This window comes from Oncorhynchus masou, chromosome 9 (assembly GCF_036934945.1).
Source record: "Oncorhynchus masou masou isolate Uvic2021 chromosome 9, UVic_Omas_1.1, whole genome shotgun sequence".
NCBI lineage: Eukaryota > Metazoa > Chordata > Actinopteri > Salmoniformes > Salmonidae > Oncorhynchus > Oncorhynchus masou.
Genome location: NC_088220.1, coordinates 58,411,983 through 58,433,136, shown reverse-complemented (window position 1 = coordinate 58,433,136; position 21,154 = coordinate 58,411,983). Strand labels below are relative to the sequence as shown.

Here is a 21,154-nt window from a genome sequence, read left to right as displayed (position 1 = left end):
GGAATCGGTATATCGAAAATCTCTTCCCACCTATTTTGCAATTTATATGGTACAGTTGTCAATTTTTTGGTCCTGAAATTGAATTGGTATACTTTTTTTAATCATTTTATTTGATTTATTTTTCCTTTTTCCAACTTCCACTTGCCTCTTTCATTTTTGTGGTAATGCTGCAATTAGTTGGTTTTAATTTTGAGTAGAGCAGACATTTCCATATGTCTGTGTTAGCTGCATGTGTGACATAACTCCACCAGTCCTATTTATGATATCATTTACAAAGATTATACTTAAAACATTTTTTATCATAAAATAATGTTTTTTAATCAATTCGTATATTTCAGTTTAACCACAATATTTGTTCTGTCTTTTCTGGTGGATTAAACTGAAATTGCAACCAACTTTTTATAGCTTGTTTAAAAAATTGTGATATTTTGTAGCGATATTATATAAATTGTGATATTATTTCATTTTCAAATGATTGAAAGTGAGAGGTTGTAATCTGAATAAAGGGAAAATGAACATTCTTCAACATGGGGTGAGACATCCTTACTAATCTGATAGAGAACCAGTTCGGAACTAAGTATAACTTTTTTTGTGACTGAAGCTTTTAGTGAGAGGTCTAATGCTTTCATATTTAATAATTTCTTCCCTCCAAATTCATACTCATTATAAATATGTGCTCCTTTCATTACTCTTTCTCTGTATGACTTGTGAGTGTGCGTGATTGCTCAGCTGGTTCTTCCTGTCACAGTTTCTCTCTCCTCTTTCACTTTCACATTGGAACCCACTAGCAGCCATGTTTCCCCTCTGTCATAGGCCACCGTTTCAGTTTGGAGGGAGCATGTAAGTCAGTGACACACAGAGAGAGACAGGGGTGTGAGAAAAGAGAGCGAGAGAGATAGAGAGTGAGAGATGCGGAGATGTGGGGAGAGCCGGCCACCGCGAGTGGTAGTGTTTTGGTCATGATATGTGCTTGGCCTCATTGTGTTTGTCCGAGGTGGAGTTTCCTCCCTCAGTTATATTACTGGATTGGTTTCTCAATGAGTCTTGGCTACTGAGGTTAGTGGCAATATGAATAAGGATACCGCCAACAACAATACCAAAGTATTTCATCATATCAGTATTCTCTTAGACTAGGCATGATATGAATGGGGAAAAATTCTTGGTGGGAGTGTTGTGTAAATTCTTTGTAAGGCCACATGACTTTCGTGGATTAAAGCGTGGTAAATGGTATAAACCCACATCTTCTCACACACATTCCCCTCATTTCTCCTGTCATTAGTGGCTTACACAAGAGCCCCTGGCACCCAAACACCTGGCCGCTGGTTTAACACACTGGCCTGGTGCCAGCCTGCACTCTGACTATATATGTTTGGTAGGGCTGAAATCAACTGGAAAAGGTTCACATTCTTGTATATTTCTATAAATAATGTATTGAGAACTTGTACCCAGGAAATGCACATCCCTATAATAATGAGCACGTGTGAGTCTGCCCACTTTATGCTAAAGAAGTATAGTGTACCGTAAGTAGCTCTGAAGCTAATGCTATCTGAGCATGGTGCTGCCCCTGTGTTCAGTACAGCAGTGTGTTAGTTTAGCGACAGGGCCTCAGATCTGCCCCTGTGTTCAGTACAGCAGTGTGTTAGTTTAGCGACAGGGCCTCAGATCTGCCCCTGTGTTCAGCACAGCAGTGTGTTAGTTTAGCGACAGGGCCTCAGATCTGCCCCTGTGTTCAGTACAGCAGTGTGTTAGTTTAACGACAGGGCTTCAGATCTGCCCCTGTGTTCAGTACAGCAGTGTGTTAGTTTAGCGACAGGGCCTCAGATCTGCCCCTGTGTTCAGTACAGCAGTGTGTTAGCTTAGCGACAGGGCCTCAGATCTGCCCCTGTGTTCAGTACAGCAGTGTGTTAGTTTAGCGACATGGCCTCAGATCTGCCCCTGTGTTCAGTACAGCAGTGTGTTAGTTTAGCGACAGGGCCTCAGATCTGCCCCTGTGTTCAGTACAGCAGTGTGTTAGTTTAGCGACAGGGCCTCAGATCTGCCCCTGTGTTCAGTACAGCAGTGTGTTAGCTTAGCGACAGGGCCTCAGATCTGCCCCTGTGTTCAGTACAGCAGTGTGTTAGCTTAGCGGCAGGGCCTCAGATCTGCCCCTGTGTTCAGTACAGCAGTGTGTTAGTTTAGCGACAGGGCCTCAGATCTGCCCCTGTGTTCAGTACAGCAGTGTGTTAGTTTAGCGACAGGGCCTCAGATCTGCCCCTGTGTTCAGTACAGCAGTGTGTTAGTTTAGCGACAGGGCCTCAGATCTGCCCCTGTGTTCAGTACAGCAGTGTGTTAGCTTAGCAACAGGGCTTCAGATCTACCCCCATGTTCAGTACAGCAGTGTGTTAGCTTAACGGCAGGGCCTCAGATCTGCCCCTGTGTTCAGTACAGCAGTGTGTTAGCTTAGCGACAGGGCCTCAGATCTGCCCCTGTGTTCAGTACAGCAGTGTGTTAGCTTAGCGGCAGGGCCTCAGATCTGCCCCTGTGTTCAGTACAGCAGTGTGTTAGTTTAGCGACAGGGCCTCAGATCTGCCCCTGTGTTCAGTACAGCAGTGTGTTAGCTTAGCGACAGGGCCTCAGATCTGCCCCTGTGTTCAGTACAGCAGTGTGTTAGCTTAGCGGCAGGGCCTCAGATCTGCCCCTGTGTTCAGTACAGCAGTGTGTTAGCTTAGCGGCAGGGCCTCAGATCTGCCCCTGTGTTCAGTACAGCAGTGTGTTAGCTTAGCGACAGGGCCTCAGATCTGCCCCTGTGTTCAGTACAGCAGTGTGTTAGCTTAGCGACAGGGCCTCAGATCTGCCCCTGTGTTCAGTACAGCAGTGTGTTAGCTTAGCAACAGGGCTTCAGATCTACCCCCATGTTCAGTACAGCAGGGGTGTTAGTTTAACGACAGGGCCTCAGATCTGCCCCTGTGTTCAGTACAGCAGTGTGTTAGCTTAGCGACAGGGCCTCAGATCTGCCCCTGTGTTCAGTACAGCAGTGTGTTAGCTTAGCGGCAGGGCCTCAGATCTGCCCCTGTGTTCAGTACAGCAGTGTGTTAGTTTAGCGACAGGGCCTCAGATCTGCCCCTGTGTTCAGTACAGCAGTGTGTTAGTTTAGCGACAGGGCCTCAGATCTGCCCCTGTGTTCAGTACAGCAGTGTGTTAGTTTAGCGACAGGGCCTCAGATCTGCCCCTGTGTTCAGTACAGCAGTGTGTTAGTTTAGCGACAGGGCCTCAGATCTGCCCCTGTGTTCAGTACAGCAGACTGTTAGTTTAGCGACAGGGCCTCAGATCTGCACCTGTGTTCAGTATAGCAGTGTGTTAGTTTAGCGACAGGGCCTCAGATCTGCCCGTGTTCAGTACAGCAGTGTGTTAGCTTAGCGACAGGGCCTCAGATCTGCCCGTGTTCAGTACAGCAGTGTGTTAGCTTAACGTCAGAGCCTCAGATCTGCCCCTGTGTTCAGTACAGCAGTGTGTTAGTTTAGCGACAGGGCCTCAGATCTGCCCCTGTGTTCAGTACAGCAGTGTGTTAGCTTAGCGACAGGGCCTCAGATCTGCCCCTGTGTTCAGTACAGCAGTGTGTTAGTTTAGCGACATGGCCTCAGATCTGCCCCTGTGTTCAGTACAGCAGTGTGTTAGTTTAGCGACAGGGCCTCAGATCTGCCCCTGTGTTCAGTACAGCAGTGTGTTAGTTTAGCGACAGGGCCTCAGATCTGCCCCTGTGTTCAGTACAGCAGTGTGTTAGCTTAGCGGCAGGGCCTCAGATCTGCCCCTGTGTTCAGTACAGCAGTGTGTTAGTTTAGCGACAGGGCCTCAGATCTGCCCCTGTGTTCAGTACAGCAGTGTGTTAGTTTAGCGACAGGGCCTCAGATCTGCCCCTGTGTTCAGTACAGCAGTGTGTTAGTTTAGCGACAGGGCCTCAGATCTGCCCCCATGTTCAGTACAGCAGTGTGTTAGCTTAGCGGCAGGGCCTCAGATCTGCCCCTGTGTTCAGTACAGCAGTGTGTTAGCTTAGCGACAGGGCCTCAGATCTGCCCCTGTGTTCAGTACAGCAGTGTGTTAGCTTAGCGGCAGGGCCTCAGATCTGCCCCTGTGTTCAGTACAGCAGTGTGTTAGCTTAGCAACAGGGCTTCAGATCTACCCCCATGTTCAGTACAGCAGGGGTGTTAGTTTAACGACAGGGCCTCAGATCTGCCCCTGTGTTCAGTACAGCAGTGTGTTAGCTTAGCGACAGGGCCTCAGATCTGCCCCTGTGTTCAGTACAGCAGTGTGTTAGCTTAGCGGCAGGGCCTCAGATCTGCCCCTGTGTTCAGTACAGCAGTGTGTTAGTTTAGCGACAGGGCCTCAGATCTGCCCCTGTGTTCAGTACAGCAGTGTGTTAGTTTAGCGACAGGGCCTCAGATCTGCCCCTGTGTTCAGTACAGCAGTGTGTTAGTTTAGCGACAGGGCCTCAGATCTGCCCCTGTGTTCAGTACAGCAGTGTGTTAGTTTAGCGACAGGGCCTCAGATCTGCCCCTGTGTTCAGTACAGCAGACTGTTAGTTTAGCGACAGGGCCTCAGATCTGCCCCTGTGTTCAGTATAGCAGTGTGTTAGTTTAGCGACAGGGCCTCAGATCTGCCCCTGTGTTCAGTACAGCAGTGTGTTAGCTTAGCGACAGGGCCTCAGATCTGCCCGTGTTCAGTACAGCAGAGTGTTAGCTTAACGTCAGAGCCTCAGATCTGCCCCTGTGTTCAGTACAGCAGTGTGTTAGTTTAGCGACAGGGCCTCAGATCTGCCCCTGTGTTCAGTACAGCAGTGTGTTAGTTTAGCGACAGGGCCTCAGATCTGCCCCTGTGTTCAGTACAGCAGTGTGTTAGTTTAGCGACAGGGCCTCAGATCTGCCCCTGTGTTCAGTACAGCAGTGTGTTAGCTTAGCGACAGGGCCTCAGATCTGCCCCTGTGTTCAGTACAGCAGTGTGTTAGTTTAGCGACAGGGCCTCAGATCTGCCCCTGTGTTCAGTACAGCAGACTGTTAGTTTAGCGACAGGGCCTCAGATCTGCCCCTGTGTTCAGTATAGCAGTGTGTTAGTTTAGCGACAGGGCCTCAGATCTGCCCCTGTGTTCAGTACAGCAGTGTGTTAGCTTAGCGACAGGGCCTCAGATCTGCCCGTGTTCAGTACAGCAGTGTGTTAGCTTAACGTCAGAGCCTCAGATCTGCCCCTGTGTTCAGTACAGCAGTGTGTTAGTTTAGCGACAGGGCCTCAGATCTGCCCCTGTGTTCAGTACAGCAGTGTGTTAGTTTAGCGGCAGGGCCTCAGATCTGCCCCTGTGTTCAGTACAGCAGTGTGTTAGCTTAGCAACAGGGCTTCAGATCTACCCCCATGTTCAGTACAGCAGGGGTGTTAGTTTAACGACAGGGCCTCAGATCTGCCCCTGTGTTCAGTACAGCAGTGTGTTAGTTTAGCGGCAGGGCCTCAGATCTGCCCCTGTGTTCAGTACAGCAGTGTGTTAGCTTAGCGACAGGGCCTCAGATCTGCCCCTGTGTTCAGTATAGCAGTGTGTTAGTTTAGCGACAGGGCCTCAGATCTGCCCCTGTGTTCAGTACAGCAGTGTGTTAGCTTAGCGACAGGGCCTCAGATCTGCCCGTGTTCAGTACAGCAGTGTGTTAGCTTAACGTCAGAGCCTCAGATCTGCCCCTGTGTTCAGTACAGCAGTGTGTTAGTTTAGCGACAGGGCCTCAGATCTGCCCCTGTGTTCAGTACAGCAGTGTGTTAGTTTAGCGGCAGGGCCTCAGATCTGCCCCTGTGTTCAGTACAGCAGTGTGTTAGCTTAGCGACAGGGCCTCAGATCTGCCCGTGTTCAGTACAGCAGTGTGTTAGCTTAACGTCAGAGCCTCAGATCTGCCCCTGTGTTCAGTACAGCAGTGTGTTAGTTTAACGACAGGGCCTCAGATCTGCCCCTGTGTTCAGTACAGCAGTGTGTTAGTTTAGCGGCAGGGCCTCAGATCTGCCCCTGTGTTCAGTACAGCAGTGTGTTAGCTTAGCGACAGGGCCTCAGATCTGCCCCTGTGTTCAGTATAGCAGTGTGTTAGTTTAGCGACAGGGCCTCAGATCTGCCCCTGTGTTCAGTACAGCAGTGTGTTAGCTTAGCGACAGGGCCTCAGATCTGCCCGTGTTCAGTACAGCAGTGTGTTAGCTTAACGTCAGAGCCTCAGATCTGCCCCTGTGTTCAGTACAGCAGTGTGTTAGTTTAGCGACAGGGCCTCAGATCTGCCCCTGTGTTCAGTACAGCAGTGTGTTAGTTTAGCGGCAGGGCCTCAGATCTGCCCCTGTGTTCAGTACAGCAGTGTGTTAGCTTAGCAACAGGGCTTCAGATCTACCCCCATGTTCAGTACAGCAGGGGTGTTAGTTTAACGACAGGGCCTCAGATCTGCCCCTGTGTTCAGTACAGCAGTGTGTTAGTTTAGCGGCAGGGCCTCAGATCTGCCCCTGTGTTCAGTACAGCAGTGTGTTAGTTTAACGACAGGGCCTCAGATCTGCCCCTGTGTTCAGTACAGCAGTGTGTTAGCTTAGCGACAGGGCCTCAGATCTGCCTCTGTGTTCAGTACAGCAGTGTGTTAGCTTAGCGACAGGGCCTCAGATCTGCCCCTGTGTTCAGTACACCAGTCTGTTAGTTTAGCGACAGGGCCTCAGATGTGAAACTCATCTCTTCTGACTGCTGGGCATGACTGCATCCCCAAACACGTCACCCAGTGCATTCTGGGATATGAATAATAGATTGCTCGAACCCAACCACCCCCTCTTTACTGAATAAGTAACATCTTCTGCCCAGGTGGAGATATTGGTGTGTGTGTGTGTGTGTGTGTCAGGTGCCTTGCAAAAGTATTCATCCCCCTTGGTGTTTTTCCTATTTTGTTGCATTAAAACCTGTAATTTAAATATATTTTTATTTGGATTTCATGTAATGGACATACACAAAATAGACAAAATTGGTGAAATTAAAAAAATAACTTGTTTCAAAAAAAGTAAAAATTGCAAAGTGGTGCATGCATATGTATTCACCCCCTTTGCTATGTAGCCCTTAAATAAGATCGGGTGCAACCAATTACCTTCAGATGTCACATAATTGGTTAAATAAAGTCCACTTGTGTGCAATCTAAGTGTCACAGGATCTGTCACTTGATCTCAGTATATATACACCTGTTCTGAAAGGCCCCAGAGTCTGCAACACCACTAAACAAGGTGCACCACCAAGCAAGTGACACCACGAAGACCAAGGAGCTCTCCAAACAGGTCAGGGATAACGTCGTGGAGAAGTACAGATCAGGGTTGGGTTATAAACAAATATCAGAAACTTTGAACATCCTACGGAACACCATTAAATCCATTATTAAAAAATGGAAAGAATATGGCACCACAACAAACCTGCCAAGAGAGGGCCGCCCACCACAACTCACAGACCAGGCAAGGAGGGCATTAGTCAGAGAGGCAACAAAGAGACCAAAGATAACCCTGAAGGAGCTGCAAAGCTCCACAGTGGAGACTGGAGTATCTGTCCATAGGACCACTTTAAGCCGTACACTCCACAGAGCTGGGCTTTACGGAATAGTGGCCAGAAAAAAGCCATTGCTTATAGAAAAAAATAAGCAAACACGTTTGGTGTTTGCCAAAAGGCATGTGGGAGACTCCCCAAACATATGGAAGATGGTCTGGTCAGATGAGACTAAAATTGCCATGAAGAATGGACAACAATCCCAGTGGCTAGATGTGCCAAGCTTATAGAGACATACCCAAAGAGACTTGCAGCTGTAATTGCTGCAAAAGGTGTCTCTACAAAGTATTGACTTTGGGGGGGGTGAATAGTTATGCACGCTCAAGTTTTCATTTTCTTGTCTTATTTCTTGTTTGTGTCACAATAAAAAATATTTTCCATCTTCAAAGTGGTCGGCATGTTGTGCAAATCAAGTGATACAAACCCACCGAAATTCAATTTGAATTCCAGGTTGTAAGGCAACAGAATACGAAAAATGCCAAGGGGAGTGAATACTTTCACAAGCCACTGTGTCTCTGTGTGTGTGTGTGTGTGTGTGTGTGCTTGGGGGGCACTGATGCAGATGAGAATGTTAAATTAATCATGACTATGGCTGCTGGGGTGGGAGGGTCTACTCTGTGACATCATCACAATGTTAAAGAAGACCAGTGTGGTTGGTTTGCTCTGAAAAGACCTGGGGTTAGAAACGCTGACTAGAGGCTGAGGTTACAGGCCCGTTGCCTATAGCGACAGTACTGACCAGGTCTGCCACAGGGGACTTCTTGCGGTTCTGTTTTTCCACCTCCACCTGCATCTTGGCCATGGGTTTGGCCATCGCCAGGGCTAGCTTAGCCTCGGCCTGCAACTTCTTCTGTCTGCTCAGAAAGTCCATGTCCTCCAGAGACTCACTGTCTTCCTCCGTAGTGTCCCGGTCAGAGTAGGACGAACTCTGCTTCGACTGGGGGACAGGGACGTGGGGAGAGTGGAAATAAGGAAAAGTTAGTGGTTTATTCCCATTGGCTCTTCGTTCTTCTAGTGTAGTCATTGATAGGTCATTAATTGAACACAGAGGTCAGACAGGGAAACAGCTCAGAGCTATAACAGATGGTTATAAATACCTCCCTCCCTCCCTCCCTCCCTCCCTCCCTCCCTCCCTCCCTCCCCCTCCCTCCCTCCCCCTCCCTCCCTCCCTCCCTCCCTCCCTCCCTCCCTCTAGTAACGGTGTCCGTGTCTGTCAGGCAGGCCGAGTGGCCACTCATCCATGTCTATCAGAGAGCGTGTTCTTATTCAACCTTCATTTGCTGCCGGTGTATTGGTTAATGGGACAGAAAACGTGAGCATGGCCATTCACTCTCCCCCACACGCTAACCCAGGGCTATTGCTCTGATTCATACCGAATCTGTCCCTTTCTCTCTTTCTCTCAGACAGTCTCACTGAGGGTTACCTATATGAGTCACACAGTAGATATCTCTCTCTCTCTAAGAATGAATATTTCATCTTAATGTATGTGTGTGTGTGTGTGTGTGTGTGGTCGGTCTGTACCATGGGGGACAGCGGTGTGTCCAGACTGGTCTCTGTCTTGCTGTCGTCTGCATCGCTGTCCTTGTCGCTGCCGCTGTCGTTGACAAAACAGATCTGCAGGTTCATCCCACTCTGCAGCCTGGAGAGCGGAGGAAAGAGGAGGGAGAGAGAGGAGGAAAGAGGAGGGAGAGAGAGGAGGAAAGAGGAGGGAGAGAGAGGAGGGGGAGGAAGAGAGAGGGGGAGAAAGAGGAGGGAGAGAGAGGGAGAGGAAGAGGAGGAAGAGAGTGGGAGAGAGAGGAAGAGAGAGGGGGAGAAAGAGGAAGGAGAGAGAAGGGGAGGAAGAGGAGGGAGAGAGAGGAGGAAAGAGGAGGGAGAGAGAGGAGGAAAGAGGAGGGAGAGAGAGGAGGAAAGAGGAGGGAGAGAGAGGAGGAAAGAGGAGGGAGAGAGAGGAGGAAAGAGGAGGGAGGAAGAGGAGGAAAGAGGAGGGAGAGAGAGGAGGAAAGAGGAGGGAGAGAGAGGAGGAAAGAGGAGGGAGAGAGAGGAGGAAAGAGGAGGGAGAGAGGGAGGAAGAGGAGGGAGAGAGAGGGAGGAAAGAGGAGGGAGAGGAAGAGGGGGAGGAAGAGAGAGGGGGAGAAAGAGGAGGGAGAGAGAGGGAGAGGAAGAGGAGGAAGAGAGTGGGAGAGAGGGAAGAGAGAGGGGGAGAAAGAGGAAGGAGAGAGAAAGGGGAGGAAGAGGAGGGAGAGAGAGGAGGAAAGAGGAGGGAGAGAGGGAGGAAAGAGGAGGGAGAGAGAGGAGGAAAGAGGAGGGAGAGAGAGGAGGAAAGAGGAGGGAGAGAGAGGAGGAAAGAGGAGGGAGGAAGAGCAGGAAAGAGGAGGGAGAGAGAGGAGGAAAGAGGAGGGAGAGAGAGGAGGAAAGAGGAGGGAGAGAGAGGAGGAAAGAGGAGGGAGGAAGAGGGGGAGGAAGAGAGAGGGGGAGAAAGAGGAGGGAGAGAGAGGGAGAGGAAGAGGAGGAAGAGAGTGGGAGAGAGAGGAAGAGAGAGGGGGAGAAAGAGGAGGGAGAGAGAAGGGGAGGAAGAGGAGGGAGAGAGAGGAGGAAAGAGGAGGGAGAGAGAGGGAGAGGAAGAGGGGGAGGAAAGAGGAGGAAGAGGGGGAGGAAGAGAGAGGGGGAGAAAGAGGAGGGAGAGAGAGGGAGAGGAAGAGGAGGGAGAGAGAGGGAGAGGGGGAGGAAGAGGAGGGAGAGGATGTGTCATTACTATGGGCTAACGGAGGGGGGAAAGTTCTATGGGTTAAGGAAAGTTCGCTCAGCAATAATTGCTTGTAGGGTTTTATTGACCCAGATAACATGCATCTAGGCACCGCGAGTGAGAAAGAAACTCAATAACAGTCCCATCTAGTTTTCCACCCAGGCCAAACCCTCCTCTAACTCTCCACTGATGTCTCAGTGTGTCTGTGATAGAACTGTAATAGTGGCTAGCCTTGCATAGCATTAATAAGTATGTCTGTGTCTACTTCGTTCCTCCCTCTCTTGCTCTAACTTGGGTTCGATCCAATCAGCTAGACTCTGACGGCTCTCTAGACCTCAGAAGACCTGAGTCCTGTAAGATCTGGATCAAACCACTCTGGATCAATAATCGGCTTCTTTCAAGCAGTAATTACAAACACATGTAGAGAAAACCTGATCGATTAAACAGCCTGGATCCAATCAGTCCAGATTTAACCAGACCGGAGTAATCGATTGGTAGTTTCAGAGGAAGGGAGCATCAAAATGATCCTTGGAATGAGTTAAGCAGTTCATGGACGTACCTAACTTATCCATCCGTGAGTGCACCCATAAGAGTTGCTTTAGTGAGAATTCTGATATGGTTATGTCATAGTTTCAGATGAATGAACTGTGCGAGTGTCTCTGTGTGTATGACTGCATGTGTGTGTATCATGGAAGGCTGCTAACAGTAAGGTTGATGGTGTGTGTAGGAGTGCATTTTGGGAAGTGAAATCCACAGTGCCGGGATGCAGAGAAAGAGAGAGGAAATGTCCCTTACTCTCAACAGTGAACAGTGGTTTCAGAGGGAGAGAGCAGGAGTCTGTCTGTGTTGGGGAGACGGCCCTACAGAGTTCCAGGACACTGACATAGTTACAGGCATTAAGAAAAGGTCAAATCTGACTCTGTCAGAGTAATGTCCAGTAACCTGCAATTTCACTCTATTGACAGGGCCCACCCACATAAAGAGAGCGATGCCATTGCTTCTCAAGAACAGGGACTGAGGGTGAAACTGATCTGTGTCTGTATGTGTGCGTGTGGGTAGGGCTGTGACTGTCATGGCTGTGACTGTCATGGAATTTTGGATGACGGCAAGAGTGTAACCATAGGAGCAAAACACGAAATAAATCAAATATGTGCTAAAATATGCTGTGATTTGTCGATTCAACTCAACTGACATTACAAAAAAAAACATTGAATTGTATGAGCCACATAAGTTCATCATTTGAATGAACATTCTACATTACCATGGAAAGTATTGCATCACAATACCAGGCAGCCATTGCCAGTGTACCCCTGACTTTACCAGTCAAGGTGAGAGGTTCCAAGCCCGTTCTATTCATTCTATTTCTACGTGTGCTGTTGGTGCATTGTGGGGGGCATTGCCTAGTCTACCGAAGATGAATTGACTTGTTTCAGAAAGAAACCCAACGTTGTTAAGAGTCCATGTTACGGCGGAAACCGCACCAATGCCCGGCCGTCCCGTCTTCAGGCAGCTGGTAGTTTTTAAATGGTTAGAATGGTTCTGTCATTTCATGACAGCCTTCATCATTAACTGTCGGTTACACGGTTATATGGTAATTGTGCGTCAAATCAAATCAAATTTTATTGGTCACATGCATATGTTTAGCAGATGGAATTGAGAATGTAGCGAAATGTTTGTGTTCCTACCTCCAACAGTGCTGTAGCATCTAACAATTCACAAACAATACACACACATCTAATTGTAAAACAATGGAATTAAATAAAAATATAAATATTAGGACGAGCAATGTCAGGGTGACATTGACTGAAATACAGTATATACTGTACATAGGAAAAGAGTAAATCTGTGTAAACATTATTAAAGTGACTAGTGTTCCATTATTAACGTGACTAGTGTTCCATTATTAAAGTGACCAGTGATTCCATGTCTATGTACATAGGGTAGTAGTGTGTGTGTGTGTGTGCTTCTGTGTTTGTGTACATGCTTGTGTCTGTGTGTATTTTTGACGTTGTGGGATTGACGTACAGCTTATTATAGAGGTCACATGATGTCTCTTACCGTGAGGACAGACTGGGCTTGCCACTCTTGCTGCAGCTGGTATAGATACCCGGCCCATCGTCAAAAAAACTACCCAGGGCCAGCTTCTGCCGGATGGACTCCCTCTCATTCTTTTGGGCCTGGAGGGGAGAGACAGAGGGTTAAGGAGGCTAATAATAGGACGGAAGACTTCCCCATGAGTTTAGCAGTAACCAGATTGTGAGGAGGGAAACTGACAGGCTGTAAAACATGTTCAGCTCCAGACACCAATATTGTTATAATATTCACCACTAGGTGGTGCAGATGTATGCGAGAAAGAGAGTCCAACACAATTTCACCGGTCACTCTCTCGCTCTCCATCTTACACACGCAGACTCTCATGCAGTCAAACACACACCTCCCGAAACCACAGAGCATCCCTGTCTAATAGCACTATAAGCATGTCTGCCTCCTGGGCCTGTTTTCCAGTAGGAATTCCCACCTTTGACCCAGACAGCCTTGGCAGCACTTAACACACTCACACCCGGAGGAACACTCATATGTGCTAATGGGACCACAGGAGGCTGGTGAGGGGAGGACGGCTCATAAGGCTGGAATGAAGTGAATAGATTTGTGTCAAACACATGGAAACCATGTGTTCAAATCAAATCAAATTGTATTAGTCACATGTGCCCGAATACAACAGGTGTAGTAGACCTTACAGTGAAATGCTTACTTACGAGCCCTGAACCGAGAGTGCAGTTTCAAAAAATACAGATAAGAATAAGCGATAAAAGAACAAGTAATTAAAGAGCAGCAGTAAAACATAACAATATATACAGGGGGGAGCCAGTACAGAGTCAATGTGTGGGGGCCCTGGTTAGTTGAGATACTATGTACATGTAGGTAGAGTTAGTTAAAGTGACTATGCATAGATGACAACAAATCAAATCTAACGTTATTTGTCACGTGCTCCGAATACAACAGGTGATTCCTCCAATTTCACTTACAGTGAAATGCTTACTTACAGGCTCTAACCAACAGTGCAATTTCTAAGTAAAAAAAAGGCATTAGGTGAACAATAGATAAGTAAAGAAATAAAAACAACAGTAAAAAGACAGTGGAAAATAACAGTAGCGAGGCGATATACAGTAGAGAGGCTATATACAGTAGAGAGGCTATATACAGTAGAGCGGCTATATACAGTAGAGGCTATATACAGTAGAGAGGCTATATACAGTAGAGAGGTTATATACAGTAGAGTGGCTATATACAGTAGAGAGGTTATATACAGTAGAGGCTATATACAGTAGAGCGGCTATATACAGTAGAGAGGCGATATACAGTAGAGAGGCTATATACAGTAGAGAGGCTATATACAGTAGAGAGGCTATATACAGTAGAGCGGCTATATACAGTAGAGGCTATATACAGTAGAGAGGCTATATACAGTATCGAGGCGATAGCAGTAGAGAGGCTATATACAGTAGAGAGGCTATATACAGTATTGAGGCGATAGCAGTAGAGAGGCTATATACAGTAGAGAGGCTATATACAGTATCGAGTCGATAGCAGTAGAGAGGCTATATACAGTAGCGAGGCGATAGCAGTAGAGAGGCTATATACAGTAGCGAGGCTATATACAGTAGAGCGGCTATATACAGTAGAGAGGCGATATACAGTAGAGAGGCTATATACAGTAGAGAGGCTATATACAGTAGAGCGGCTATATACAGTAGAGGCTATATACAGTAGAGAGGCTATATACAGTAGAGAGGCGATATACAGTAGAGAGGCTATATACAGTAGAGATGCTATATACAGTAGAGAGGCTATATACAGTAGAGCGGCTATATACAGTAGAGAGGCTATATACAGTATCGAGTGTATATACAGTAGAGGGGCTATATACAGTAGAGGCTATATACAGTAGAGGCTATATACAGTAGAGAGGCTATATACAGTATCGAGGCTATATACAGTAGAGGCTATATACAGGAGAGAGGCTATATACAGTATTGAGGCTATATACAGTAGAGAGGCTATATACAGTAGATTGGCTATATACAGTATTGAGGCGATAGCAGTAGAGAGGCTATATACAGTAGAGAGGCTATATACAGTATCGAGGCGATAGCAGTAGAGAGGCTATATACAGTAGAGAGGCTATATACAGTATTGAGGCGATAGCAGTAGAGAGGCTATATACAGTAGAGAGGCTATATACAGTATCGAGTCGATAGCAGTAGAGAGGCTATATACAGTAGCGAGGCGATAGCAGTAGAGAGGCTATATACAGTAGCGAGGCTATATACAGTAGTGAGGCAATAGCAGTAGCGAGGCTATATACAGTAGCGAGGCTATATACAGTAGCGAGGCGATAGCAGTAGAAACGGCTATATACGGTAGCGAGGCTATATACAGTAGCAAGGCTATAACAGTAGCGAGGCGATAGCAGTAGCGAGGCTACAGACAGGCACCGGTTAGTCTGGCTGATTGAGGTAGTATGTACATGCAGGTATGGTTAAAGTGACCATGCATATATGATAAACAGAGAGTAGCTGTTTCTGTAGTAATTTAGGTAGGTTGCCTTAGTGTTCTTGGGCACAGGGACTATGGTGGTCTGCTTGAAACATGTTGGTATTACAGACTCAACCAGAGACATGTTGAAGATGTCAGTGAAGACACCTGCCAGTTGGTCAGCACATGCCCGGAGCACACGTCCTGGTAATCCATCTGGCCCCGCAGCCTTGTGAATGTTGACCTGTTTAAAGGTCTTACTCACATCGGCTACGGAGAGCGTGATCACACAGTCATCCGGAACAGCTGATGCTCTCATGCATGCCTCAGTGTTGCTTGCCTCGAAGCGAGCATAGTAGTGATTTATCTCGTCTGGTAGGCTCGTGTCACTGGGCAGCTCGTGGCTGTGCTTCCCTTTGTCGTCTGTAACAGTTTGCAAGCCCTGCCACATTCGTCAAGCGTCGGAGCCGGTGTAGTACAATTCGATCCTAGACCTGTATTTACACTTTGTCTGTTTGATGGTTCGTCAGAGGGCATAGCGGGATTTCTTATAAGCTTCCGGGTTAGAGTCCCGCACCTTGAAAGTGGCAGCTCTACCCTTCAGCTCAGTGTGAATGTTGCCTTAATCCATGGCTTCTGGTTGGGGTATGTACGTACAGTCACTGTGGGGACGACGTCCTCGATGCATTGATAAAGCCAGTGACTGATGTGGTGTACTCCTCAATGTCATCGGAAGAATTAGGCAGAACTGATTTAAGTTTCCTTGCATTAAACTCTCCGGCCACTAGCAGCACCGCCTCTGGGTGAGCGGTTTCCTGTTTGCTTATTTCCTTATACAGCTGACTGAGTGCGGTGTTAGTGCCGGCATCTGTCTGTGTTGGTAAATAAACAGCCACGAAAAGTATAGCTGAAAACTCTCTTGGCAAATATTGTGGTCTGCAGTTTATCATAAGATACTCTACTTCAGGCAAGCAAAATCTAGAGACTTCCTTAGATTTCATGCACCAGCTGTTGTTTACAAATATGCACAGATCGTCCCCCCTCGTCTTACTGGAGTGTGCTGTTCTATTTTGCTGGTGCAGCGTGTATCCCGCTAGCTAAATATCCATGTCGTCGTTCAGCCACGATTCTGTGAAACATAGGATATTACAGTTTTTGATGTCCCGTTGGTAGGATATTCGTGATCGTACCTCGTCTAATTTATTGTCCAATGATTGCACGTTGGCGAGTAATATTGACGGTAAAGGCAGCTTTCTGTACCCTCTGTACCTGCGTCTCTTCCTCTTGCCAATGACGGGGATGTTGGCCTTGCCGGGTGTCTGAAGTACATCCTGTGCGTCCTGCTTGTTGAAGAAAACATCTTTGTCTAATCCGAGGTGAGTGATCGCTGTCCTGATATCCAGAAGCTCTTTTTTGCAGCAAGATACGGTGGCAGAAATATTATGTACAAAATAAGTTACAAATGATGCGGAAAACCCCCCACATAATAGCACAATTAGTTAGGAGCCCGTAAAACTTATGCCATTTCTTCAGTCGGCGCAATGTGAATAGTCTGGGTAGCCATTTGACTAGAAGTTCAGGAGTCTTATGGCTTGGGGGTAGAAACTGTTTAGAAGCCTCTTGGACCTAGACTTGGCGCTCCGGTACAGCTTGCCGTGTGGTAGCAGTGAAAACAATCTATGACTAGGGTGGCTGGAGTCTTTGACAATATTCAGGGCCTTCCTCTGATACCGTTTGGTATAGAGGTCCTGGATGCCAGGAAGCTTGGCCCCAGTGATGTACTGGGCCGTTCGCACTACCCTCTGATATATTCCATTCCAGCCATTACTATGACCCCTCCTCCCCAATTAAGGTGCCACCAGTCGCCTGTGAATGGCTCCCTGCACCCCGCTGAGCACACACCTGAGAAAAAGTGTGTAGAGAATTGTGTGGCCTGGGCTTTCAGCCACAGTAACCTGGCCTATCAGCAGACAGACAACACAGTGGGAGAGTTTAGGCAACTACAGGACTGTTGTTGTTACAGGTGGTGATGGGAAGTCAAATGGGTACCAGAGTCAGATACAGAGTGCAGTGTGTATGTGTTGGTGCCGGGGCTGGGACTCCTCGAGGATGAGGAGTGTCTGGGGGGAAATATTGACCCTCTCTAAAGGCCCTGAGGGAGCAAGAAACACACGCACACACACACACACACACACACACACACACACACACACACACACACACACACACACACACACACACACACACACACACACACACACACACACACACACACACACACACACACACACACACACACAAAGCAGGCCTTTCAGACAACAGGAGAGAGGGGAGAGGTTCAGAGAAAGGTGGAGAGGAGAGCTTTTAGAGAAGGCTTTGGAGGAGAGGGGGAAGGAGGTGAGGGGAATGAGAGCAACGGAGAAGATGGCAGAAGCCTTGAGTGTTATCCCTCTCTTTTACTCTGTCCTCAACCTCTCTCCATTTCAATTCAATTCAAGGGGCTTTATTGGCATGGGAAACATATGCTAACATTGCCAAAGCAAGTGAAGTAGATAATATACAAAAGTGAAATAAACAATCAAAATTAACAGTAAACATTACTCACAGAACTTCCAAAAGATTACAAATATCATATTATGTTATGTATTATGTGTTGTAACGATGTACAAATGGTTAAAATACAAAAGGGAAAATAAATAACCATAAATATGGGTTCTCTTTCTCCATCTCTCTTCCATTTCTCACCCTTTCTCTTTCTTGATCTCACAGGCCTTCCCCAACCCTCCCTCCCTCCCTCCCTCCCTCCCTCCCTCCCTCCCTCCCTCCCTCCCTCCCTCCCTCCCTCCCTCCCTCCCTCCCTCCCTCCCTCCCTCCCTCCCCTCGGCAACATTACCATAATCCTTCTCCACATCAGACAGCCCAGGAAAGACAGCTTCTGTTGGCACCCACAAGAGGGGGCTTGGCACAGCATGCTTGTATGTTTGTGTGTGTGACTGAGTGTGACGAGGGGTACTGGGGGAGGCAAGATGAGGACACTTAACAGCATCACTTTACCACTCCTCAGATGGAAAATAAACACACATGCACACACAAACCCCTTCTAACTCCCTGTACAAGACAGTGTCGTGGTGTTGTAACACTGAGTGGCTGCTGTTCCATGTCTGACCAGCAGGTGTCAGTGCTGAGTGGAGGCGCTCCTGAGTTGCTGTAATTGCCATAATAACAGACAAGGGCTCTTGTGTTACAACAGAGAGGTGTTAGTGACAGTAGCCATTGTAGTGTTAGCCTCATGGGTGGTGGGGATACTTATGTTAGGTGGTAGGTGGTAGGTGGTATTTGTATTGGAATGTCAGGTTGTAATGTGGGGGGTTTGGTGTGAGTGTGTGTGTTTGTACTGTATGTGTTGTGTTGGCATAGGGATAGCCTACATTCCTGCAATCATATATATATATTTTTTTAAACAACATGAAAATGAGTCGTCTATCTTTGAATGACAACAAGCACTTAATTGAAGAAACCCTACTGTTGACCAATCACCGACGAAGGGGCGTAGACTTCGGTTACCGAACTTCAGATTGCCTCGGGGTAACATGTTGTGTGCACAAACAGCCCCCCAAAAAACCTTGCTGAAGACCAAAACGTTACAAAATGTTGTCAAAATATATTCACAAACTGTTCTGAACTGTTTCAGATGGGAAGCAAGCAGACCCCTTTTGGCAGAACAACACAAGCACGATCCTCTCCCTAACACATCTACCATAGTAGAACCCCTCTACACATCCAACAGGACTACCTTCCTTCACGTTAAGCCCCATAACTAACTAGCTAACTATGTCATCGCTGATGGACGGAGGCGTGAGAGAGAACGGGTTCAGATATCATCATGTTCAGTATCATAAACCCCTCAAAGAGGTGGCGAGTACGCCACATAGATGTCTGTGACCGTGGGGGTAGCAAATGGACCCATCTCTCTCACTTGAACCTCTCTCCTTTCCTGTCAGTCATTTAAGGTTTGCCACAGAGCTTTCCTCTCCTTCTCCGTCAAACAAACATTCCCTGCAATGGTCTGTGTTGTTACCAAAATGACTTGTGTGCAAAGCCTTCCCTTCGAAGTGCTTGACATTGTGTGTGTGTACGTGTGTGTGTATATGTGTGTATCTATCAGAGAGTCATACATGCCCCCAGTCCCCAAAGTTCTGTTAAATGACTTCATTTCCTGGTCCTTTGAAATGTGCTGCAGCTCCTAAATTAGATTTTGAGGAACACCACTGTGCTAAATTGTGTTTTTCCTTAAATTTGAGAAGCAATTTTCTCTTGTGAAAACCCTCATTGATAAGATATGTTCTTCTCCTCCCCTGCTCTCCCCTCCGTCTCTACCATCCTCTCCTCTCCCCCGTCTCTACCATCCTCTCCTTTCCTGCTCTCCCCTCCGTCTCTACCATCCTCTCCTCCCCTGCTCTCCCCTCCGTCTCTACCATCCTCTCCTCTCCCCTCCGTCTCTACCATCCTCTCCTCTCCCCTCCGTCTCTACCATCCTCTCCTTTCCTGCTCTCCCCTCCGTCTTTACCACCCTCTCCTCCCCTGCTCTCCCCTCCGTCTCTACCATCCTCTCCTCCCCTGCTCTCCCCCCGTCTCTACCATCCTCTCCCCTCCGTCTCTACCATCCTCTCCTTTCCTGCTCTCCCCTCCGTCTCTACCATCATCTCCTTTCCTGCACTCCCCTCCGTCTCTACCATCCTCTCCTCTCCTCCCCTGCTCTCCCCCCGTCTCTACCACCCTCTCCCCTCCGTCTCTACCATCCTCTCCTCCCCTGCTCTCCCCCCGTCTCTACCATCCTCTCCTCCCCTGCTCTCCCCTCCGTCTCTACCATCCTCTCCTCTCCTCCCCTGCTCTCCCCTCCGTCTCTACCATCCTCTCCTCCCCTGCTCTCCCCTCCGTCTCTACCATCCTCTCCCTCCCCTGCTCTCCCCTCCGTCTCTACCATCCTCTCCTTTCCTGCTCTCCCCTCTGTCTTTACCATCCTCTCCTCTCCTGCTCTCCCCTCCGTCTCTACCATCCTCTCCTTTCCTGCTCTCCCCTCCGTCTCTACCATCCTCTCCTTTCCTGCTCTCCCCTCCGTCTCTACCATCCTCTCCTCTCCTCACCTGCTCTCCCCTCCGTCTCTACCATCCTCTTCTCCCCTGCTCTCTCCTCCGTCTCTACCATCCTCTCCTCCCCTGCTCTCCCCCCGTCTCTACCATCCTCTCCTCCCCTGCTCTCCCCTCCGTCTTTACCATCCTCCTCCCTCCCCTCCTCCCCTGTCTCTCCATCCTCCGTCTCTACCATCCTCTCCTCCCCTGCTCCCCCCGTCTCTACCATCCTCTCCTTTCCTGCTCTCCCCTCCGTCTCTACCATCCTCTCCTCTCCCCCCCGTCTCTACCACCCTCTCCTCCCCTGCTCTCCCCTCCGTCTCTACCATCCTCTCCTCCCCTGCTCTCCCCCCGTCTCTACCATCCTCTCCTCCCCTGCTCTCCCCTCCGTCTCTACCATCCTCTCCTCTCCTCCCCTGCTCTCCCCTCCGTCTCTACCATCCTCTCCTCCCCTGCTCTCCCCTCCGTCTTTACCATCCTCTCCTCTCCTCCCCTGCTCTCCCCTCTGTCTCTACCATCCTCTCCTCCCCTGCTCCCCCCGTCTCTACCATCCTCTCCTTTCCTGCTCTCCCCTCCGTCTTTACCACCCTCTCCTCCCCTGCTCTCCCCTCCGTCTCTACCATCCTCTCCTCCCCTGCTCTCCCCTCCGTCTCTACCATCCTCTCCTCCCCTGCTCCCCCCCGTCTCTACCATCCTCTCCTTTCCTGCTCTCCCCTCCGTCTCTACCATCCTCTCCTCTCCCCCCGTCTCTACCATCCTCTCCTCCCCTGCTCTCCCCTCCGTCTCTACCATCCTCTCCTTTCCTGCTCTCCCCTACGTCTCTACCATCCTCTCCTCCCCTGCTCTCCCCTCCGTCTCTACCATCCTCTCCTTTCCTGCTCTCCCCTCCGTCTCTACCATCCTCTCCTTTCCTGCTCTCCCCTCCGTCTCTACCATCCTCTCCTTTCCTGCTTTCCTCCATTCTTCTGCCACAGCGCTCCCTCACTCTGGACAATGGAGGCCTTTCATTGGAGGAGAGGGGGGCTTACCATTGGCCTCACACCCCAGTCTGAGACAGGCACCGCCTGTTCACCCGCACACGCCAGGTCCCGTGAGGGTGTGAGGGAGCGTGCGCGTGTGTATGTGTGTGTGAGTGTTGGACAGAAAAGAAACAAATGCTGCAAAAGTACAGTTGATGGTGTGACTGAGAGGAAGAGTATG

General features: G+C 48.7%; 1 protein-coding gene across 3 annotated transcripts in view; it reads right to left on the bottom strand.

The window, feature by feature from the left end:
• LOC135546327 (schwannomin-interacting protein 1-like) overlaps positions 1–21,154 on the bottom strand; it is a 79,335-nt gene that overhangs the window by 5,625 nt on the left and 52,556 nt on the right. For all 3 annotated transcript variants that reach the window (XM_064974663.1, XM_064974666.1, XM_064974664.1), the window contains 3 exons: positions 12,348–12,466; positions 9,068–9,185; positions 8,286–8,483 (listed from right to left, as the gene is read on the bottom strand). In XM_064974663.1, coding sequence (XP_064830735.1) covers positions 8,286–8,483; positions 9,068–9,185; positions 12,348–12,466 — 435 coding nt within the window. The remainder of the gene's footprint in view (positions 1–8,285; positions 8,484–9,067; positions 9,186–12,347; positions 12,467–21,154) is intronic.